Genomic DNA, 19,065 nt, shown 5'->3' with positions numbered 1-19,065 from the left:
GGGCTGGTCCGCTGTGCTGTGCATTTAGGGAAGGGGTGGGGAGAAGAGAGAGTCCCTTTCAGTGCCTGAGTGTGTGTGCAACTTCCTGCCACTGAGGAAACATTCAGCTCGAATTAGCCCTGGTTCTCCTTTCCCTGCTCTGGCCTCACAGGAGGAGCTGGCGGGGAGCCCTGGACCCTCTGGTCCCAGCCAGATTTCCCGGCCAAACGCGGGAGGAGAGATGCCTTGGACTGTCCTGCTTTTTGCAGCTGGTGAGTCTAACGGCCCCTCCGGCACCCCCAGCCTGTCCCCCGTCTCCTGCCCATGTCGCTGCTCTGAGGACAGATCCCAAGTGAGGTTGCTCATCCGCGGTGATGGAGGAGGCTCATCCTGGACTGATTTGCTTGAGAGCGTTAGAAACCTCTCAGCCTTTTCTTCTTAGGCTCCTCCTCATGTCCCAGTCAAGAGAGCTGCCTACAGCCCCTGCCTCAGCCCCACTTGGCCTCCACAGGCTCCTGCCTTTGACAGCAGGAGTGGGGGCAGCAGGAGCGCCTGCCTGGGGGCAGACTAGCCACAGGGGCCATGGGGGGCCACTCTGCTTGGGGGTCTGTGGGCAGCTGGAGAGCAACTCCTCCCTGGGTGCGGCTTCCTCTGCAGGAGCCCCAGTCCAGCCCCACACTCCTCGGCACACCCTGGGGAGAAGGTGGGACCTCCCCCCATTTGCCGCGCTGCTTTCTCCCTTGCTCAACTCCCCCCAGCTACCCGCCTCCTCACCTTTCCTGGATTCCCTTCCTTCCTTCCTTCCTTCCTTCCTTCCTTCCTTCCTTCCTTCCTTCCTTCCTTCCACTAAGGACAGTACCCAGGGCCTTGCGTGTGGTAGGCAAGTGCTCTACCACTGAATGGTGCCCCCAGTTTGACTTACCCCTCCTTAAGCTCACCCCATGTCCAACCATCCTCTGGGCCTTTGCCCTTGCCATCACCTTGGCCTTCGAGGCTGTCACCCAGCTCATGCCACTCTCTCATTGCTACAACTCAACTTACATGACACCTCTTCCAGGAAGCCCTCCAGCCCATGCAACTCTCCCATTGCCCAGAACTCCTTGTCTCTTTGAAAGAACATCAGCTGCCTGAGACGAGCATGTCTCTTCATTTGTCTCCTTCATTACTTTGTCCCCAACACCTTGAACAGGGCCTGGTGCATAGCATTGCTGATTGAAGTAGTGTACTTGGGACACTATATAATAACCAAGGTCATCATCACTGTGACCCCCGTGTTGCGCCAGGCACCCAATGCTCTGAACATTGCAGTGGGGAGAGATTGCCCGCCTCCTGGTGCACAAAAAAACAAGGCCCAAGGCCTGGGGATACAGCTCAGTGGTAGAGCACAGGCTAAGCACGCGCAAGGCCTGGGTTGGGTCCCCAGCACCAGAACCAAAATGAAAACAAAACAAGGTCCAGAAAGGTGACCTGCTTGCTAGAGGTCACACAGTGCTCTCCAACATGCACCCACACTGCCACCTCCCCTGATCCTGCATTGCAGGTTCCTTGGCCATCCCAGCACCAGCCATCTTCTTGGTGCCCCCCTACCCAAAGAGCCAAGAGGACCCCATCCACATCTCATGCACAGCCCCCAAGGACTTCCTGGGGGTGAATTTCACGCTGTACCGAGAGGGACAGATTGTCCAGCTCCTGCAGGCCCCAGCCAACCAGCTGGGGGTCACATTCAACCTGAGCGGCGGTGGCGCGGCTTCTGGAGGGAAATTCTGGTGCCAGTACAGTGTGGTGGGCGAGCACAGCCAGCCCCAGCTGTCAGACCTCAGCCAGCCGGTGCACGTCTCCTTCCCAGGTAAGCCCTCCCCTGGGCTCACCCAGCTGCGGCAGATGTTGTTCCCTCTCCTGGGAGGTCGTCACAGGAAGGCCAGGCCTACCACTGGCCAGGGGTCACTCACCTTTCCCTGTCTGTCCTCATAGCTTCCCTCCAAGGTGGGTGCAGGATTGTCCTTTTTGTAGATAAGAAACAGAAGCACAAGATGCACAAGGACTTGCCCAAGGCACACAGGTAGCCGAGCTGGGAGGCCAGCAGCCCCTCAAACTCCAGACCTTGGGCCTCCGTGCTAGTAGCTCAGGGGCAGAGCACCTGCCTAGCACATGGGAGTCCTGCGTTTCATGCTCAGCAGTGAAAAAAATATCTCCACCGTCCAACACACCTTCCCCTTCCTGGACCCAACATGTTTGCTCATCAACTGTGCATCAGAGTCTCTCCTTATCCCTGGAGGTCCAGCAGGGAACAAAACAATGTTCCTGCCCTCCTTCCACAGATGTTCCCAGGGGGTGGGACAGATGATAAACCCAGGATCCAATAAATATTCAGTGTGCCAATGAAGTGCCCAAGGATGATACACAGCCTGGTGAAGGTGTCATTTTAAGGGGAGAGTAGAGTGACCAAGGAGGACCTGTCTGAAGAAGTTATTTGGAGAAAAGATCTGAATAAAGTCCGTTGTGGTAGGGCTTGCCTGTAGTTCCAGCTACTTGGGAAGCTGAAGCAGGAGGATCACTTCAATTGAGGAGTTTGGGGCCAGGTGAGGTGATATAGTGAGACCCCATATTGGAAAAAAAGAAAAGAAAGATCTGAATGATGAGAAGGAGCCAGCCATGTGGATTTCTATGGCAAGAGTATAGCAAGAAGAGGAAATAGGCTGTGCAAAGGCCCTGAGGCTGAAGCGTGCCTTGTGTGTTTGAGAAGCATAGAGGACCCCAGAATGGCTTAAGTACGGTGAACAAGGAAGAATGTGTGGGGAGAAGAGGGAAGAGAGGTGGTGAGAAGGATCACATAGAGCTTAGTGGGCTGTAGCAAGGACTTTAGCTTTCCATCTGAGAAGGGAGCCCTGGGAGGGCTGATGTCTTTCTCTGGTCTTTCCAGGAGAGGGAGTTGGGCATGGGTTGTGGATCAAGAGGCCAAGGGATGGGCCTAAGGAGGTAGCTCAGTGGTAGAGTGTTTTCCTGGCAGGCACAGGCCCTAGGCTCAATTCCCAGCAAGCCCCCCACCCCACAGGGGAGATGGGGAGGGGCGGGGAGACTGGGGGGGGGCAGGGGAGGGGGCAGAAGGAGGAGGGAGTGTCTCCATCCCACCATCACCAGGACTTTCCCACTGCAAAGAAGAACTTATTACCAGCCAGTCTTCGAGCTGTGATGACAGAGGGTTCTCTGTGTCCTTTCTGGCCTAAGCTCCTCTGTCAAAGGCTCCCTTTTCTCACCTTAGCCTTGTGGTCTGAGAGTGGGGAGGTGACAACAGCCCTCCCACCCAAGGCGAATGAATGGACAAGGCCTAACACTGTTGGAATCTCCCCGTACATCTTTCCTTCCCCTCTCGGCTCCACAGCTCCTGACCTCCACTGGGGTCAGGGGACCTCCTCCCAGGGCCCTCAAGAGATCCTCTCTCTCTTCCAGGAGGGAAGCTGAGTCCTTTACTTGGCTTCTATTTCCCGGTGGCTGACCTCTGTGTGAATCTCTGTGTGGCTTGGGGTGGATGTCAACTGATCCTTCATAGCTAGGACAAGCAGGATTCTTCAGGTGGCAAGTAACTGAAAACCTGACTCACACTGGCTTCAGAAACCAAGGGAGATTTCGTTGGTTTACTGAACTGAAGTCAGTTCATATTAGGGCTTCAGGCGTGGCTGAATCCAGAAGCTTGAAGTTGTCAGGAATTATTTGCCACCTCTCAACTTGGCTTTGTTCTAGGTTTATTTTCAGGCAGGTCCCCAACATCATGGTAGCAAAATCATGCCCAGAAGCCCCAGAGAAATATCCTATCAGAGGGATACAATACAAGCCAAAGGAATAATCCTTTTCTCTCAGTGGCCCTGCAAAATCCCAGGATTACCTTTCATTGTCTTGGCTTGGGCCACACTCCATGTCTGAACCAATCACAGGGACAGGGGGAGGAAATATGCTAATGCTAGTTGGCCAGATATATGCTAATTGGCTGATTCCCAGGGTCCAGCTACACCCAAATCTCATGGTTGGGAGGAGGTCCTTTTGGAGAGGGCTGGCACCTCAAAGTAGCCTGGAGAGATGACAGAGGCCCCACCCTCCCCCGCAGCTCCTGGCCTGCCCACTCGCTCTCTTCCTGTTTTCCTCTAGTGCCCACTTGGATCCTGGCCCTCTCGCTGAGCCTGGCTGGAGCCCTCCTCCTCCTCACTGGTCTGGCTGCTTTTGCTGTGGTGGTCAGGAGAGGTGAGTGCTTAAAGAAGACAGGGCCCCGCGCTGCCAGCTGGCAACTCTGAATGTGCCATGTGCTTACGGGCACATACCCATGTTTCTAGAGGCACAGAGACAGGCCATTTTGGGAGGTCTAAATTCTGCAAATTAGCAGTGAAGGAACCGTCCATAGGGGAGATGTTGGTGGTGAGCAGGGCAAACGGATGCACGACTGTTCTTGAGATTGTTTCCAGGTTCTTCTATGGATACCCCAAACCATGGACGCTCAAGTCCCTTATGTAGAATGGCTTTGTCCAATGGGTCCTCCCTATTGACAGATTCAGTATCCTGGATTCCATATCTGCAGACTCAACCCATAATGGATTGAAAAGATTTGGAGGGAAAATTTGTGTTTAGGGGCAGTGGTGCAGCCCAACCGCAGATCAGGTGCTTTCCATGTACAGGGCCCTGGGCTCCATCCCCAGCACTGCAAAAGGGGAACGTTTGGCGTCTTTGTGAACGCGTGCAGACTCTTTTTTTTTCTTGTCATTATTCTCAGTATAACAATTCTTTTTATTGTGTATACATTTTATTAGGTATTTTCATCTAGAGCCAGGTGTGGTTTTGGTGCACGCCTATAATCCCAGTGACTTGGGAGGCTGAGGCAGGAGGATTGCAAGTTCAAGACCAGTCTCAGCAATTAGCAAGCCTCTAAGCAACTGAGTGAGACCCTGCCTCAAAATTTACAAATATAAGGGACTGGGATGTGTCTCAATAGTTAAGTGCCCCTGGGTTTAATCCCAGTACCAAAAAATAGAAAATAAGGCATCTGGAGATGATTTGAAGTCTGTAGGAGAAATAGAAGGGAGACCAGTAGAGTATGAGGAAGATCATCAAGAGGGAGGGAGGGAGGGAGAACAAGGGGAAGTACAGGGAATGAAATCTACAAATTATGGTACATCCATGTATGAAATACCACAGTGAATCCTACTTATATGTATGTAATTCTTATGCACTAATTAAAATAATAATATTAATAATAAAAAGGAGATCAGTAGATTTCAGCAAGCAGGTAGGGGGAGAGAGGAGAAAAGGGAAAGGGAAGGAACTGGGGAATGAGACTGATCAAACTGTTATCTGCATATACAAATATGGCACAATGAGTCCCACAGAATTATGATGTATCAAAAATAAATAAAAATGTAAAATGAGGGCGGGGCTGTAGCTCAACGGCAGCACACTTGCCTAGCATGCATGAGGCACTGGGTTCGATCCTCAGCACCACATAAAAAAATAAAATAAAATAATAAGTAAAAAATAAAGGCATTCTGTCCATCTACAACTACAAAAAAAATTTAAATATAAAATAAGTCTACAGAGGATGTGAATAACGTAGTCACATTTTATATAAGGAACCTGAGCATCCATGGATTTTAATATATTTTGGGAGTTCCTGGAATCAATTCCCACTGGTACTGGAACAACTTGAGTGTACATATGTACTGGGGATTGACCCCAGAGATGTTCCACTACCTCAGCCCCATTTAGACTTTTATTTAGAGACATCAATAAGTTGTCCAGGGGCTGCTGGGGTTGTGGCTCAGTAGTAGAGCGCCTGCCTAGCATGTGTGAGGCACTGGGTTCAGTGCTCAGTACCACATATAAATAAATGAATAAAATAAAATAAAGGCCCATTGACAACTAATAAATAAATAAATAATTGCCCAGGTTGGCCTCAAACTTGTGATCCTCCTGTCTCAGCCCTCTGAGTTGCTGGGCTTACAGATGTACATCAAGTCGCATAGCCATGATATTTTGATTGTGGTAAAATTCTCCATAGCAATTCAGTACATTCACATTATTGTGCAACCATCACCCCCATCCATCTCTAGAACTTTTTCATCATCTCAAACTGAAACTCTATCCGCATTAAGCAATAATTTCCCATTCCCTCCACCTCCGGCTTCAGCTCCTGGCAACCACTGAAACTCAAATATATTTATAGCAACTCAAACACACACACACACACACACACACACACATACACATATACCCGTGGCTCAGGAGGCTGAGGCAGGAGAATCACAAGTTCAAAGTCAGCCTCAACAACTTAGCAAGGCCCTAAGCAACTCAGCAAGATCCTGTCTCTAAATAATATTAAAAAGGTTGGGGATGTGGCTCAGTGGTTAAACCCTGGATTCAGTCCCTGGTACCAAATGTGTGTATATATATAACTTTGAGACAGGTCCTTGCTCAGTTGACCAGGCTGGCCTCAAACTTGAAATCCTTCTGCCTCAGCCTCCCAAATCAGTTCAATTAAAGGTGTGCACCCCCACACCCTGTAACTCATTTCTTTTAAGAAAAATCATGTCACATGCTGTGCCTTGCTTGAAGTTTTTTTTAATACTTAATTTTCCTATTCTTTATTTTTTAAATTTTTCTTAAATGTTGATGCACCTTTATTTTATTAATTTATCTATATGTGGTGCTGAGAATTGAACCCAGTGCCTCACACATTCTAGGCAAGCACTCTTCCACTGAGCCACAGACCCAGCCCCTTGCTTAAAGTTTTTTTTTTTTTTTTAATTTTTATTGTTGGTTGTTCAAAACATTACATAGTTCTTGATATATCATATTTCACACTTTGATTCAAGTGGGTTATGAACTCCCATTTTTACCCCGTATACAGATTGCAGAATCACATCAGTTACACATCCATTGATTTACATATTGCCATACTAGTGTCTGTTGTATTCTGCTGCCTTTCCTATCCTCTACTATCCCCCTCCCCTCCCCTCTTCTCTCTCTACCCCATCTACTGTAATTCATTTCTCCCCCTTGTATTATTTTTCCCTTTCCCCTCACTTCCTCTTGTATGTAATTTTGTATAACCCTGAGGGTCTCCTTCCATTTCCATGCAATTTCCCTTCTCTCTCCCTTTCCCTCCCACCTTGCTTAAAGTTTTTATCAACATACATTACTATTGTAATTGAAGAATTAAAAAAAAAAAAGGATTCAGGCGTGGTGACATGTGACTCAGCTACTCAGGAGACTGAGGCAGGAGAATGGTGAGTTGGAGGTGATTATATGGGCAACAGTGAGACCCCATCTAGAAAAAAGAAACAAAAGTGCTTGTTAGCAGTAAGTTTCACAATGAGTGGCAAATTTGCCACAGAGAGGCAAGACTGGGTTACAGAAGTAAAAAGGAGTTTTAGATTTCTTGGGTGTAGAAACTTGTTTGGTGCAATCAGAACCATAATCTAACAAATGCTTGTTTATTTATTTTTCAGTGAAAATAAAAAATTTACAGAGAAAACGGTAAGACCATCCCTAGGGACCCTCATAGAATGGTTTGGGATCAGAAGGGCACTCCCTTGGCTGGGTGGGCTTTCCATTGCAAACAGCACCCTCTGGTGGGAGAGTTGATGAACAAAGACAGGTGGTATTTGTTAAGCACCTACTAGGTGTTGGGCACTGTGCTAGAAGTGATCCCACCTTATCCCCACAGCCCTGGAAGTAGGAATAATGAATAACCCCATTTTACAGATGAGAGGACAGAGGCTCAGTGCTTAGTCACACAGGGAGCAAGTGGCTTAGTCTTCCCCTTACAGTCAGCTGCCAGGAATTGTTGTGCTGTTCTGGATCCCACTGGGGTTGTGCAGTGCCCAAATTGCACTAGAAGTGGGCCTGGTTCTTGACAGCCAAGGACTGTTGCACAGGGTGATAGCTCTGGAAATCAGGTTATTAACTGCTTTGTCACTTTGTGGGTAGGATGTGTAGGTGGGTAGGGGGTCAAAGACCCAGTATTGTGCCTGGTTTGGGTCTAGGACTTTCCAGAAGCCTCCTGTCTCATGAGGCAACCTTTCTTTTGAATCTCTTTGCAGAGAACAGGAATCCTGTTGGGCCCAGATTAACTTCACCACCGCAGGTCTGTGCTCCTTGCTCCTGACCTCCACAGGATGAGGTCACTGCCTCAAAATGCTATGGTGACTTGAACCTTTTCTGCAGCTCTGTTAGGGTCAAAACACACCCTCACCCTCCTTTCCCTGGATTCTCACTTTCTCTCCAGGTCCCAGGCGCCTGCCTTTCATTGGCTCCACCCACTGCCTAGAATATTCTCCATCTCCTGGGTCTCAGTCACCTCCTCTTGGTCACCAGGCTCTCTAGACAGGGTCTGCGCTTGCTACTTACCTGCCTCTACTACCTTGTTGTTCTTACCCTTAGTAGAAACCCAATGACATCATCTTTGGGGTCTGAGTTTCAATGCTAGAGTGCTTACCCAGCCTGCGAGAGGCCCTGGGTTCTATTGCCAACACCGGAAAAAAAAAAAAAAGTAATCTCTGGATGCTTGTGTATTTAATAACTCGCTTGCTTCCACCGCTAAATGGCCAGCTCCACCGGGAAGGACCGCCTAAGCCTGGGTCCTGCGGGTCTTCAGTGAATGGCCCGCTCGCCCTGCAGACCCTGTCATTCCTCTGGCCTCCACCGGGGCCGGGAGGCAGCTGGTCTGTGGTGTGGGATGCTCTCTGAAAGGGGCCCAAGCGCAGAAAACTTCATTCTCTATGCTTGATTAACTGCATGACACGTTTATTGAGCGCCTACTATGGTCTAGGAGTGTTCTATGATGACCAAGATAGACAGCCCAGACTCCATTGGGGAAAGAGCGGATGGCAGGTCCGAGCCGACTGGGAAAAGGCAGGCAGCCCCTGGAGGAAGCCGTGCTTAAGCACAGAGGAGTGTTTAAGAGGAGCATGGCATACCTGGGTGACGAGGGGGGGCATCTAGCAATGGGGCGTGGGCTGGGGAGTGGGTGGGCTGATAAGTGCTCCTTCTGAAAGGTGGGAGTTGGCAGAAGGCTTGGGGACAGAGGCATGGTTCAAAATGTAGTTTAGATTCACTGCTCAGTTGCAGAATGGGTGGGAAGGGAGCAGGAGAGGTTGCTGGGAGATAGGTCCCACTCTTGCCCCTCTTTAGACTTTGAACTGGGGAATGTGGGCAGAGGTGAGAGGATTAGGGCGGTGCACAGTGAAAACTGGCTCCAATCCTGGTTTTCCTTTCTTTTTCAGACATGTCCTTCGATAACTCCCTGTTTGCCATCTCCGCGGTGAGTGGCTCCTGTTTTTGGTTCCCCTTTCCTGCTGACCATCCTACCTGGTCAGGTGGAGGCCACCCTCAGCCTGGGTCTACCCAGGACTCTGAGCTCTGGGATTAGGAAAAAGCATAGAATCCCCAAAGTGGGGTTTGTCAGTGAGCCCAGGATTGACTGAAATTCCCAGGGACAAGGTTATCATATGGGGGTATATACTGTCATGGTCAGTGCTCCCTTTGGATTTAGGAAAATGTGTCAGAATGGTGAGAGTAGTCAAGGTAACTTGGTAGTCTCTCTGTGGTCCTTCAGATCGCCTTTAAACAATCTGATGTATTCTGTGGTTGGCTCTTGGCTTACTCTTGTTTAATTTCAGGGACTTCACCTTAAGTGTCCCACTGTGGGTTTCCATGTAGGGGAGGGTCAGAACCCCCTACTTTTCAAGAGGTGTCGCTCCTCCCCTGTTACACAGTGCCAGTGCTGGGATTCAAAACTGGGTCTATAGGACTCCTCTGCATAGTTAAATTTTGGGGGGTGGCACTTATAAACTTTATTATTATTATCTGAATTTGTGATATCTGACCCATGAACTCCACGGATCAAGGAAATGTTCAGTCAGTTCCTCTCCACAGAGGGAGCTCCACTAGGGGGCCTCAGACGTCCCATTTGGATGTTACAGAACTTTGACTTTGCTCAGGTAAAATGAAAGCCCTGGAGGGGTTCTGAGTAGACTGGATTCGGGTGCGCACAGGCGCCCTCTGGTGGTTCCTTCGGGCAAACAGATTGTGGCAGGCAGGCGGCTGGAGCTCGGCAGGCAACTACCGTCCGTGGTCAAGGCCCGCGAAAGAGTGGTGGTTTGGTTCCGCGGGTTGGCAAGAGAGGTTGAAGAATCGAATATGGTAGATCCTGGTGATGGGAAACGAACGGTCCAAAAGAGAAGGAGGAAGCCTTGAGGAAGGGCAGGCTGAGAGGGATAAGAACCGATATTGCAACCGCATCAGCACCAGGTGGAGCCTGAGAGCGGAGGCCAGGAGAGAGGGCAAGGCTAGAGATAAGGACTCGGGGTGGCAGATATACAGATGGTAAGAGGAGGGGGGGGGGGTTTGGCACTGGCTGGTTAAGCTCTCTGAGGTCTCAGTTCCTAGAACAAATCCTGAGCCATGAAGACAAACACATCCGGCCAGGCAGGCTCTAAAACTCCATGAGAATCTGCAATGTTCAGGATGCCATCTGGGGACATACCCCCACAATTTTTTTATTTTTTTTTTTTTTTTATGCTGGGGATTGAACCCGAGGTCACTTAACCACTGAGCTACATCCCCAGCCTTTTTAAAAAAATGTTTTTATTTTGAGACAGGATCTCGCTAAGTCTTTAGGGCTTTGCTAAGTTTCTGAGGTTGGTCTCAAACTTGAGATCCTCCTGCATGCCTCATCTCCTGAGTCCCTGGGATGACAGGCATGTGCCACCACACCCAATTTAAAAGATTAAAAATCTTTTGGGCTGGGGATATAGCTCAGTTGGTAGAGTGCTTGCCTCCCATGCACAAGGCCATGGGTTCAATCACTAGCACAGAAAAAAAAAAAAAAAAAAAAAGAAAGAAAGAAAGAAAAAGAAAAAAAGCTTTTTTGTGTGACAGGGGAGGAGCGACACCTCTTGAGAAGTAGGGGGTTCTGACCCTCCCCCTACATGGAAAACCACAGTGGGACACTAAAGGTGAAGTCCCTGAAATTAAACAAGAGTAAGCCAAGAGTGAACCCCAAAATACATCACATTGTTCTAAGGCGATGTGAAGGACCACAGAGAGACCACCTCAGAACTTTAGCCTGTCATTCTTCTGCTTAAAGAATGGTCCCTTCAAATGGTCATTTAAGGGTAAGTAATATAAATGGCTTTTTTTTTTTTTTTTGCTGTACTGGGATTGAACCCAGGATTACTCTACCATTAAGCTATATCCCCAGCTCTTTTTATTTTGAGACAGGGTCCCTCTCAGTTGCTCAGGCTGGCCTTCAAACTTGTGATCCTTCTGTCTCCAACTTCTGAGTAGCTGAAACTACAGGCTGCTGCGCCAGCACAATCAGTTTTAGTTTCTTTTTGAAGCTTTGTAAAGCTCTGCTGTTGGCTGAAATGACTATGAAGTAGCTGACTCTAGTTTTTACTGTTGCCTTGCAGAGGGCCTGATATGCAACTTTATAACATCCTGCTAAGTGAGGTTGACAGTTTCTTTTTACAAAGAAGTTCCCTGAGGTTGGACTTGGACGTTACTGTAGTCTCCCAGCTAGGGAGAGGCAGGCTGGAACCCCACCTGCTCTCAACCACTTGGTTTAATTTCTAGTAAGTTCATTTGTCCTTGACTAGTGTTTCAAGTATTCAAGATAGGGAAGAGGGTGGATCTTGAAGATCTTGAGGTACTCAGAAGGGGAGAAACAAAGGAGAGCGGCAATGGATGTGTTCATCCTTTAACAAAGCTTAGAGGTGTCAGCCACTGTTTATCTGTTGTACTTCTTTAAGTCTCATAGCAACCCTAGAAGGTGGGTACTAGCATTCTCTCCATGTTCAAAAGGGGAAACTGAAGCAAAGGGGATTAAGTCACTCAACCAAGTTCACACTGCCACGAAGTGACCGAACTGGGATTTGGACTCCTGCTCTCAGGTCCTCTACTCAGCAGGGAGGAACCCTGGAGAACAGAAGACCAGGACAGGAGGAGCAGGTCCCTGAGGCTCAGGTGTGGAGAGGTAGAGGAGCTGACATAAGACCTGATGGGCTGAAGTAGTATCAGGTTCAGAACGTGGGGGAATCCTGATTCTGATGCTCCAAATCACTCACTTCTGATTTTTTTCTTTCATGGACCAAGAAAATGACTTCAGAAGAAGACCCAGCAGCCACCCTAGATGCTTGCGCTGGCAATTGTGGGCCCCGAAAGAGGCCCACCTCCACATCATCCTCACCAGAGCCCCCAGAGTTCAGCACTTTCCGGGCCTGCCAGTGAGGCTGAGGATTGGGGAACACTTCTATTCAGCCCTGTCCCTCCACCTGCCTGAGCCTTTCCGGGGCCTGAGGTTCCCTTCAGCTACTTCAGGGGTGACAGGGGTTTATGTTCCCTGGCTGCTACCTTCTCAGGGAGTTGAACAGAGATGAAGGGGTCCTCTGGCCTTGGGACCTTGCTCATAGAAGAGTGGGAGAGGGGGTGAAGGCAATGGCATGGAGGCTGAGCCCAAAGCAGGAAGCCCTTCTGTGGATTCCTCCTTCTCAAGACCATCAGGGAAGATGTCTGGATTTCTTCTGGCCCCCCAGCTGGGCATAAGAGGTCCACACTCTCCACGCTGTGCCCCCCAGTTCTTCCATTTTCAGTCACTCTGATTCAGGTACCTGACTTCCCAACTGGGTTTTTGAGCTCAGGGTTGGGGGGATGTTCTGTGTGTTCCCCTTTTGGCATACCTAAGTTATTAATTATAACACATGTTGAGGTGGTCCCAAGGTCTTTCTGGTGTGTAATCCTTCAAACCTGGGACCTTCGGCATCCAACTCTTGGACAGCTGAGGGTGGTAGCATGCCCAAATCCATGATGTTTAAGGTACCCCTGAACTGAGTCAGGATGGTGTAGGAGACCTATGAGGGGGTTTGTGAAGAGAGGGGACAACAACACAAGGTTGTCCCCTGTTAGGTTCCTTCAACTGAGGGGGAACAGGAGGTAGAATGATGTTGTGTAGGGGTAAAGGGGTATTGGGGAAAAGGAGGTGTAAATGAGGACCAGAAAAGGTGTCCCAACTTATGCAGTCAAGGGGGAGAAATAAAGAATGTCCACGTGCTTCTGCCCTTTTCAATGCTTTATTCACTCAACTCAAATCACTCAATACCATTTCATTCTATAGGTTCTTAATCCAGAAAATAACAGGGCTGGGGCTATAGCTCAGTTGGCAGAGTGCTTGCCTTGCATGCACAAGGCCCTGGGTTTAATTCCCAGCACCACACACACACACACACACACAAAAAAAAAAGACAATCCTTAATGCTAGGCACTGCAATAGACATATCAATTCATAGCAAACAATTCTAGATTAATTCTAAGCACGCCAAATACACTTAATCATGACAGGCTCATGACAGACACTCCCTCTGCATGCTAAGCTCAAGTGTCAGATCAAAAGTCTAGCAGATGCATACTCACTCAGACCGCCCTGATCAGGTCAGGACCCAAGGCAGGATTCTCCTAGGGTGGAGCTGACAGCCAGTTGAGGATAGGGTCCTAGGGAGAAGAAGTGGCTCTCACCATCAAGATGTGGCTGTAGAGTTTGAGAACAGTGAGGAAGATGCTGAGGAACAGGCAAAAGATGAGAAGAGTTGGGATGTCAGTCCAGGTCCTCATCAGGCTCTCAGCGTGAGGACATCAGTGTCGGCTGGCTGAATGTCTGTTCATTTGCTTTTTTATACTAAAATTTGGGGCTTCTGACCACCCTTTCAATCCCTACCAGCTCCCACGGGATTTCTCAGTGACATCATTTGCCCTGGGGTTACAGCATCTGGTCTGGTGGTCCCCACCCTGATTTTCTTGCTTCTCTTCCTTATCAAGGCAAGGACAACATGACAGACTTCACTCTGAGCTTGTCTGGGTGGGGAGACGTAACTCATGTCAGGGCTATGTCTGATGATCATTATCAGAGGGCTCCTAGGTGTGCCTGGTGAGACTGCAGGTTTCAAAGTGGAGTTTTTAAAATGGAGTTGCTTAGGCTAAGGCCTAAGGCCATCCTTACAGAAGGGGCAATGGGAAGCCGGCTCCTGGGCCCTCTAAAACGAATGAGCCCCAGAACAATGCACACAGGAGCAGCCACTGTTGGAGTCACTACCCACCACTAGGGAAAGGGGAGGCCCGGAGGGAGAGGAGGAGGAATGTTTTGTGTAGAGGAAAGAGAGAGACGGGCCAGGGCTGGGGAAGGGGCAGTAGGCGGGGCAGAGATAATGGGAAAGAAAGGAGCAGTTCAGTGACGGAGTTCAGGTTAAAGGTGGAGGCCCAGGAGCATCTCAAACCGCTTTCCCATTAGGGTGGCCGGGATAGGGCCACGGGATGGGGGCGTGCCCTAGGCTGTGGCCACGCCCTTCTCTCAGCTCCCCTGCAGAGCCAGGAGCCCCGCAGAGTCTCAGTGGGAGGGGAGCGTGGCTGGTATAGGGCGGGCCCTGGTGGCAGCTGGGCCTTGCCTCCGCGAGACGCTACCCCAAATCGAGCGGGACCAAGGGGTGGAGCGCGGACCCAGGAGCGTGTCCGAGCCGTCCAGGCGTCAAGCCCGCCCCTGACATCCCTGAGGCTGGGGAGCCGCCTCACAAAGGGCGGCCGTTTCTACGGGGCGGGGCCGGGGAGTGTCCGCGCGGCCAAGTGCCCTCCCCGCCCGCGCCTAGCATCAGCACCTCCTTACAAAGCGCGGCCGTTCGTGCGACGCGGGGTGGGGGCGGGGCCCAGGTCCCATGGGGGCGTGTCCACGCGACCCGGTGCCGCCCCGTGAAGCACGCTCCGTCCCGCTCCCCGAGTTATCGTACCGCTTTACAAAGCGCGGTCGTTCGCGCCACGCCGGCCTGGGGGCGGGGCCCAGATCCCCTAGAGGCGTGTCCGCGCGGCTGTGCACCGCCCCCTGACGCACGCTCCCGTCCCCGCCGTCCCTGTGCGGCGGAGCCACCTCACAAAGCGGCGACCATTCGCGCGGGGCGGGGCCGACCCCGCCCCCGGGTGTATTCTCTCGTTCCCCGCGCCCAAGACCTCCAGCAGGGGGCGCTGTGACACGGGGCCGGGCCGCAGCGGCGGCGGCGGCGGCGGCGGCGAGGCGTGGCGTGGCCGGCAGGTGGCGCTGCCCGGCTCGGCCTCGGCCTCGGCCTGCGCGGCGGCGGCGGCGGCGGCAGCGGCGGCGGCCTGGGCCCGGGCGCGGCGGCGGTGGCGGCGGCGGCGGCAGGCCCTGGAGCCGGATCTAAGATGGCAGCGGCGGCTGCGGCGGTGGGGCCGGGCGCGGGCGGCGCGGGGGCGGCGGTCCCAGGAGGCGCGGGGCCCTGCGCGACAGTGTCCGTGTTCCCCGGCGCCCGCCTCCTCACCATAGGCGACGCGAACGGCGAGATCCAGCGGCACGCGGAGCAGCAGGCGCTGCGCCTCGAGGTGCGCGCCGGCCCGGACGCGGCGGGCATCGCCCTCTACAGCCGTGAGTGGGGGCCCCGGGCTTGGGCCGAGGGCCGCGCAGTGCGCGGGGTTGTGCACGAGGCTGGCGGGTCTGGGGACCCCGGAGAGGCCCTGAGCCTGGGGGGCACCTGGCTGGGGGTCCCGGGGGCTGAGTCGGGGCTGGGAGTGAGGGGGTGTGGAGCGCCGGCATCCAGGGACAGAGAGAGAGAAAAGAAGGCATGCGTGGTGGCCAGAGGGGAGAGGTGCCCCGAATAAAGAGGAAAGCGCGAAATGGGGAGTGAGGGGCCTGAGATTTGGGAGGGGGCTGTGGGCAGGAAGTGGGGGGCAGACAGTGGTAGGGGTATTCCGAGGAAGCCGGGCGAGGGGGTGTCGGGAGCGGGTGTGGCCGCCCAGGCTGGGAGGAGGGTGGGGTGTGGGCGGCCTCTGGCCATCTCAGGGGACCCCCTGGACTACTAAGGACAGTTGAAAAGTAATTCCCAGTCTGGGGCGGCCAGGAGAACGGGGTGCCTCCTCTATGGAGGGCTTGGCTTCCAGGACCCTCCGAGTGGGAAACTTCTAGAGCTGGGGAGAGGGCCCATGTGAGGGTGGTGCGGGCCACCGAAGGGGCTCTGGATGGAAACGTGGAAGGGGAGGGCCGCTTTCTGTTAGGCTTAGAAGTAAGAGGTAACACAGCCACCTCCTTCACCACGCGCCTGCTGTCGCCTTTTTGGGGATGTGAGAATCTAGTTGCATTTTCAGAAGCTGCTTTCAAAACTGACATTTCAGTAGGGGGAAAATCGCAAATGTGCTTGCCAAGACGTCCCCCAGCCCTAGTCTTTGTAATTCATCCTTTTTCTTTTTTCTTGTTACTCTTTCTTTTCTCCTCTCTTCTCTCAGATTCCTCGTTCACATTTTGCTATTTTGTTTCATTCGCCTTTGTCTCATGGGATCTCTTGCCCTGATGCTCTAGGGAGCCACGGAGAAGGCCTTTACTAGCTTTGGCCCCGTGGGAATTTTTTGCCACTTTGGGAACTGGGTGTTCTGAAGGGAAGTGTGTGGAGCAGTAGGTTCACATGGGCTTCTCCCTTCGCCTTGACTTTGAAAATAGATTAAAGGAGTGTGTCTGTCACCCAAGTGTGACACCTTTTGTCACACTGGAGAGGAGCTAGGGTCTTCTTGGACTAGATGAGAGGGAAGAAGGGTTGGGAGCTCAGGACAGACATCTAAGCTCAGCAGGATCTCAGATCCTAGGAAGCCCATTCATTTGGCAAGCATTAATAAGCAGTTTCTCAAGCTAGTCCCTGGCCTTACACTCGAAAAGAATTCCAGGAGGCTTGGTCTTCTTTCTTTTCTTTTCTTGTGCGTGTGTGTGTTGTGTGTGTGTGTGTGTGTGTGTGTGTGTGTGTGTGGTATTGGGGATTTAACCCAGGGGCATTCTATCTCTCTTGAGCCACACCCCCAGCCCTTTACTATTTTGAGACAGGGTCCAACTAAGTTGCCAAGGCTGGCCTCCAACTTGGAGTCTTCCTTCCTCAGCCTTCCGAGTTGCCGGGATTATAGGCATGTGCCACTGCAACTGCTCAAATAAACTTTAAGAAGAAAATTTAGAACAGTTTTTAAGTTTATAAAATTATTAGGAACATAGTACAGGCAATTCTCAAATAACCCCCACACTTTCCCTTGTTCTTAGCATTTCATTTCAGAAGAGTTTTTACATTTTGTGTTTTTGATGTTGATAATCATGAAAGTAGGCTGGGGTATCGGCGTGTGTGAGATTCTGCATTGGAACCCCAGCACCCCAGGAAAAAGAGAGAAGGAACCAAAAAGAAAAAAGATAATCCTGAAGTGTCATGAGTTACACAGGCAATCTTCTGTGAGAGGTAATTCATAAGCAAAATGTCTTTAAAGAGGGAAAAAGTCCAGATTTCTCAAACGGAAATCCTCAATTCCAGATAATATTCTCAGGGGTCAGAAAGAATTTCTCCCCCTTTACACTTTAGTAGCATTAGTGGAGAGTTAAAAACATGGGCTCTGGAGGCAGTCAGAGCTGGGTGTAATAATTTCCCAGGGCTGCCGTAACAAATGAACCCAAACTTGGTGGCTTAAAACAACAGGAACGTGTTGGGGCTGGGGCTGGGGCTCAGCAGTAGCACACTTGCCTGGCATGTGTGAAGCACTGGGTTCGATTCTCAGCACTGCATATGAATAAATAAAATAAAGGTCTATCAACAGCTACAAACAAAACAAAACAGAAAGTGTTCTTTCTTAGTTTGTGGCCAGAAGTCTGAAATCAAGGTGTCAACAGGGCCTCGCTCCCTCTGGAGGTTCTCGGGAGAATGCTTTCTCCACTTTTCCAGCTTCCAGTGGCTCAGGCACTGCTCGCTTGTGGCAGCAAAACTCCACTCTCCGCCTCTGTCTTTACACAATCTCTCTCTGGGCTCTCATCTTTTCTTATGATACCTGGCATTAAATTAAATGTAGGACAGTGTCATCCTGAGATCCTTAATGATGTGGTCAAAGACCCCGTTTCCAAATAAGGTCACCCTCCTAATTCTGGGGATTAGGACTTTGACATCGCTTTCTTGGGTCATACTGTATAGGCTAATCTTGTGCCCTGCCACTTTACTACTAGCTGTGGGACTTTGTGTCACAGTTTCCTCATGGTTCAGTCTGTTGTAGCCCTTTGCTTAATAAATGAAGCCTTCCTTGGCAGTGGTACTTGCTCCCCTTAGGGGCTGGCAATGGCCTTAGAGTGGTTGGACTGCTGCTTGGGTAAAATAGCCTGAACAGTGGGGACAGACTAAGAGCATAGGGAGGAACTACTCTTGAGTATGCTCTGAATATGGTCCCAGGGCTGGGGTGTGTGGCTACATGCACCCCATTTGAGAGTAGGTCTGCCCATATCCTCTGGGAAAAGTCTGAGGTACTGCAGGCAGTCTGGGGTATGGGAGGGGGATGTGGCAGTTGGGTGGGCCAAGGGGGAGCTCTCCCTATGCCTCCAGGTTGAAGCAGGGTGCTGGGAGCTTCGGGCCTTCTCTTGGGATGAACTTCCTTTCCTGGCTTCAGTTTTTTTCCACCTGGACCCTTCTGGGGCCGAAATGTTTTGTCCCAGAGAGTAAGCATCAGGAGCACTGACACTGACCTGTCCTCACAGATGCTGTGACCCACTTGTGCTTCTAGACTCCCAGAATTGCATCTGTGTAGGTGGGGACATAGGGAGGAATAGTCAGGATTGGCCAGGGCACAAATCTTCCATTACCTTGAATATTTGTGGTGGTCCAGAGTCTTCTGTGGGTGCTAGGGAGGGTCTTCAAAGTGGAGTCTGACAGGTTCTGGTCAGCTGTGTGGTTCTGAACTAGCTATTTGGCCTCCCTGAGCCTGTTTTCTCACCTGTAGCAACACTTACCTGTGCATGGCCTCTGTTTCCTCTGCAGTGGGAATCATGCCACTTGGGGCCCAGGAAAGTGGGCGAAGTTGATTGGGTGTGTGGAGCAGGGTGTCCAGCGTATAGCAAGCATTCAGTAAACAGTAAGTTTTTCATAGATGTTATTGAGAGTGATGGCATTGTTGTGGCCTAGGAAAGACCTGGCTGTTCTAGGACAGAGCTCCTTATGCTGCAGGCCTGCCCAACTGTCTTATACCCCTGGTGTTGGGAGAGAGACTTGTGGGCCC

The 19,065-nt window shown here is 51.2% G+C and overlaps 2 protein-coding genes across 8 annotated transcripts in view; both read left to right on the top strand.

Annotated features, from left to right (window-relative positions):
• Positions 1-130: 130 nt before the first annotated feature.
• Positions 131-13,068, top strand: C1H19orf38 (chromosome 1 C19orf38 homolog). 6 transcript variants are annotated; one of them, XR_003585356.3, is made up of 9 exons: positions 131-251; positions 1,520-1,825; positions 4,120-4,212; positions 7,467-7,494; positions 8,061-8,104; positions 9,243-9,280; positions 10,900-11,135; positions 11,433-11,594; positions 12,115-12,203. XR_003585356.3 is itself a non-coding variant. In XM_027955119.2 (8 exons), the coding sequence occupies exons 1-8, from the start codon at positions 221-223 to the stop codon at positions 12,247-12,249; spliced, it is 837 nt and encodes a 278-aa protein (XP_027810920.1). In that variant the 5' UTR covers positions 131-220; the 3' UTR covers positions 12,250-13,068. The 6 variants fall into 6 exon arrangements, 2 of the variants coding, with proteins under 2 accessions (XP_027810920.1, XP_027810921.1); XR_003585357.3 differs by lacking the exon at positions 11,433-11,594 and having other exon boundaries at positions 12,115-12,204; XR_003585359.3 differs by lacking the exon at positions 10,900-11,135.
• Positions 13,069-15,198: 2,130 nt separating this feature from the next.
• Carm1 (coactivator associated arginine methyltransferase 1) overlaps positions 15,199-19,065 on the top strand; it is a 46,153-nt gene continuing 42,286 nt past the window's right edge. For both annotated transcript variants that reach the window (XM_027955097.2, XM_027955095.2), the window contains exon 1: positions 15,199-15,436. In XM_027955097.2, the coding sequence (XP_027810898.2) occupies positions 15,217-15,436 (220 nt within the window). In that variant the 5' untranslated portion in view covers positions 15,199-15,216. The remainder of the gene's footprint in view (positions 15,437-19,065) is intronic.

Source organism: Marmota flaviventris, chromosome 1, assembly GCF_047511675.1.
Source record: "Marmota flaviventris isolate mMarFla1 chromosome 1, mMarFla1.hap1, whole genome shotgun sequence".
In the NCBI taxonomy this organism is placed as follows: domain Eukaryota; kingdom Metazoa; phylum Chordata; class Mammalia; order Rodentia; family Sciuridae; genus Marmota; species Marmota flaviventris.
Note: the sequence above shows the minus strand (reverse complement) of the source record. Positions and strands in the feature narration are given on the sequence as shown.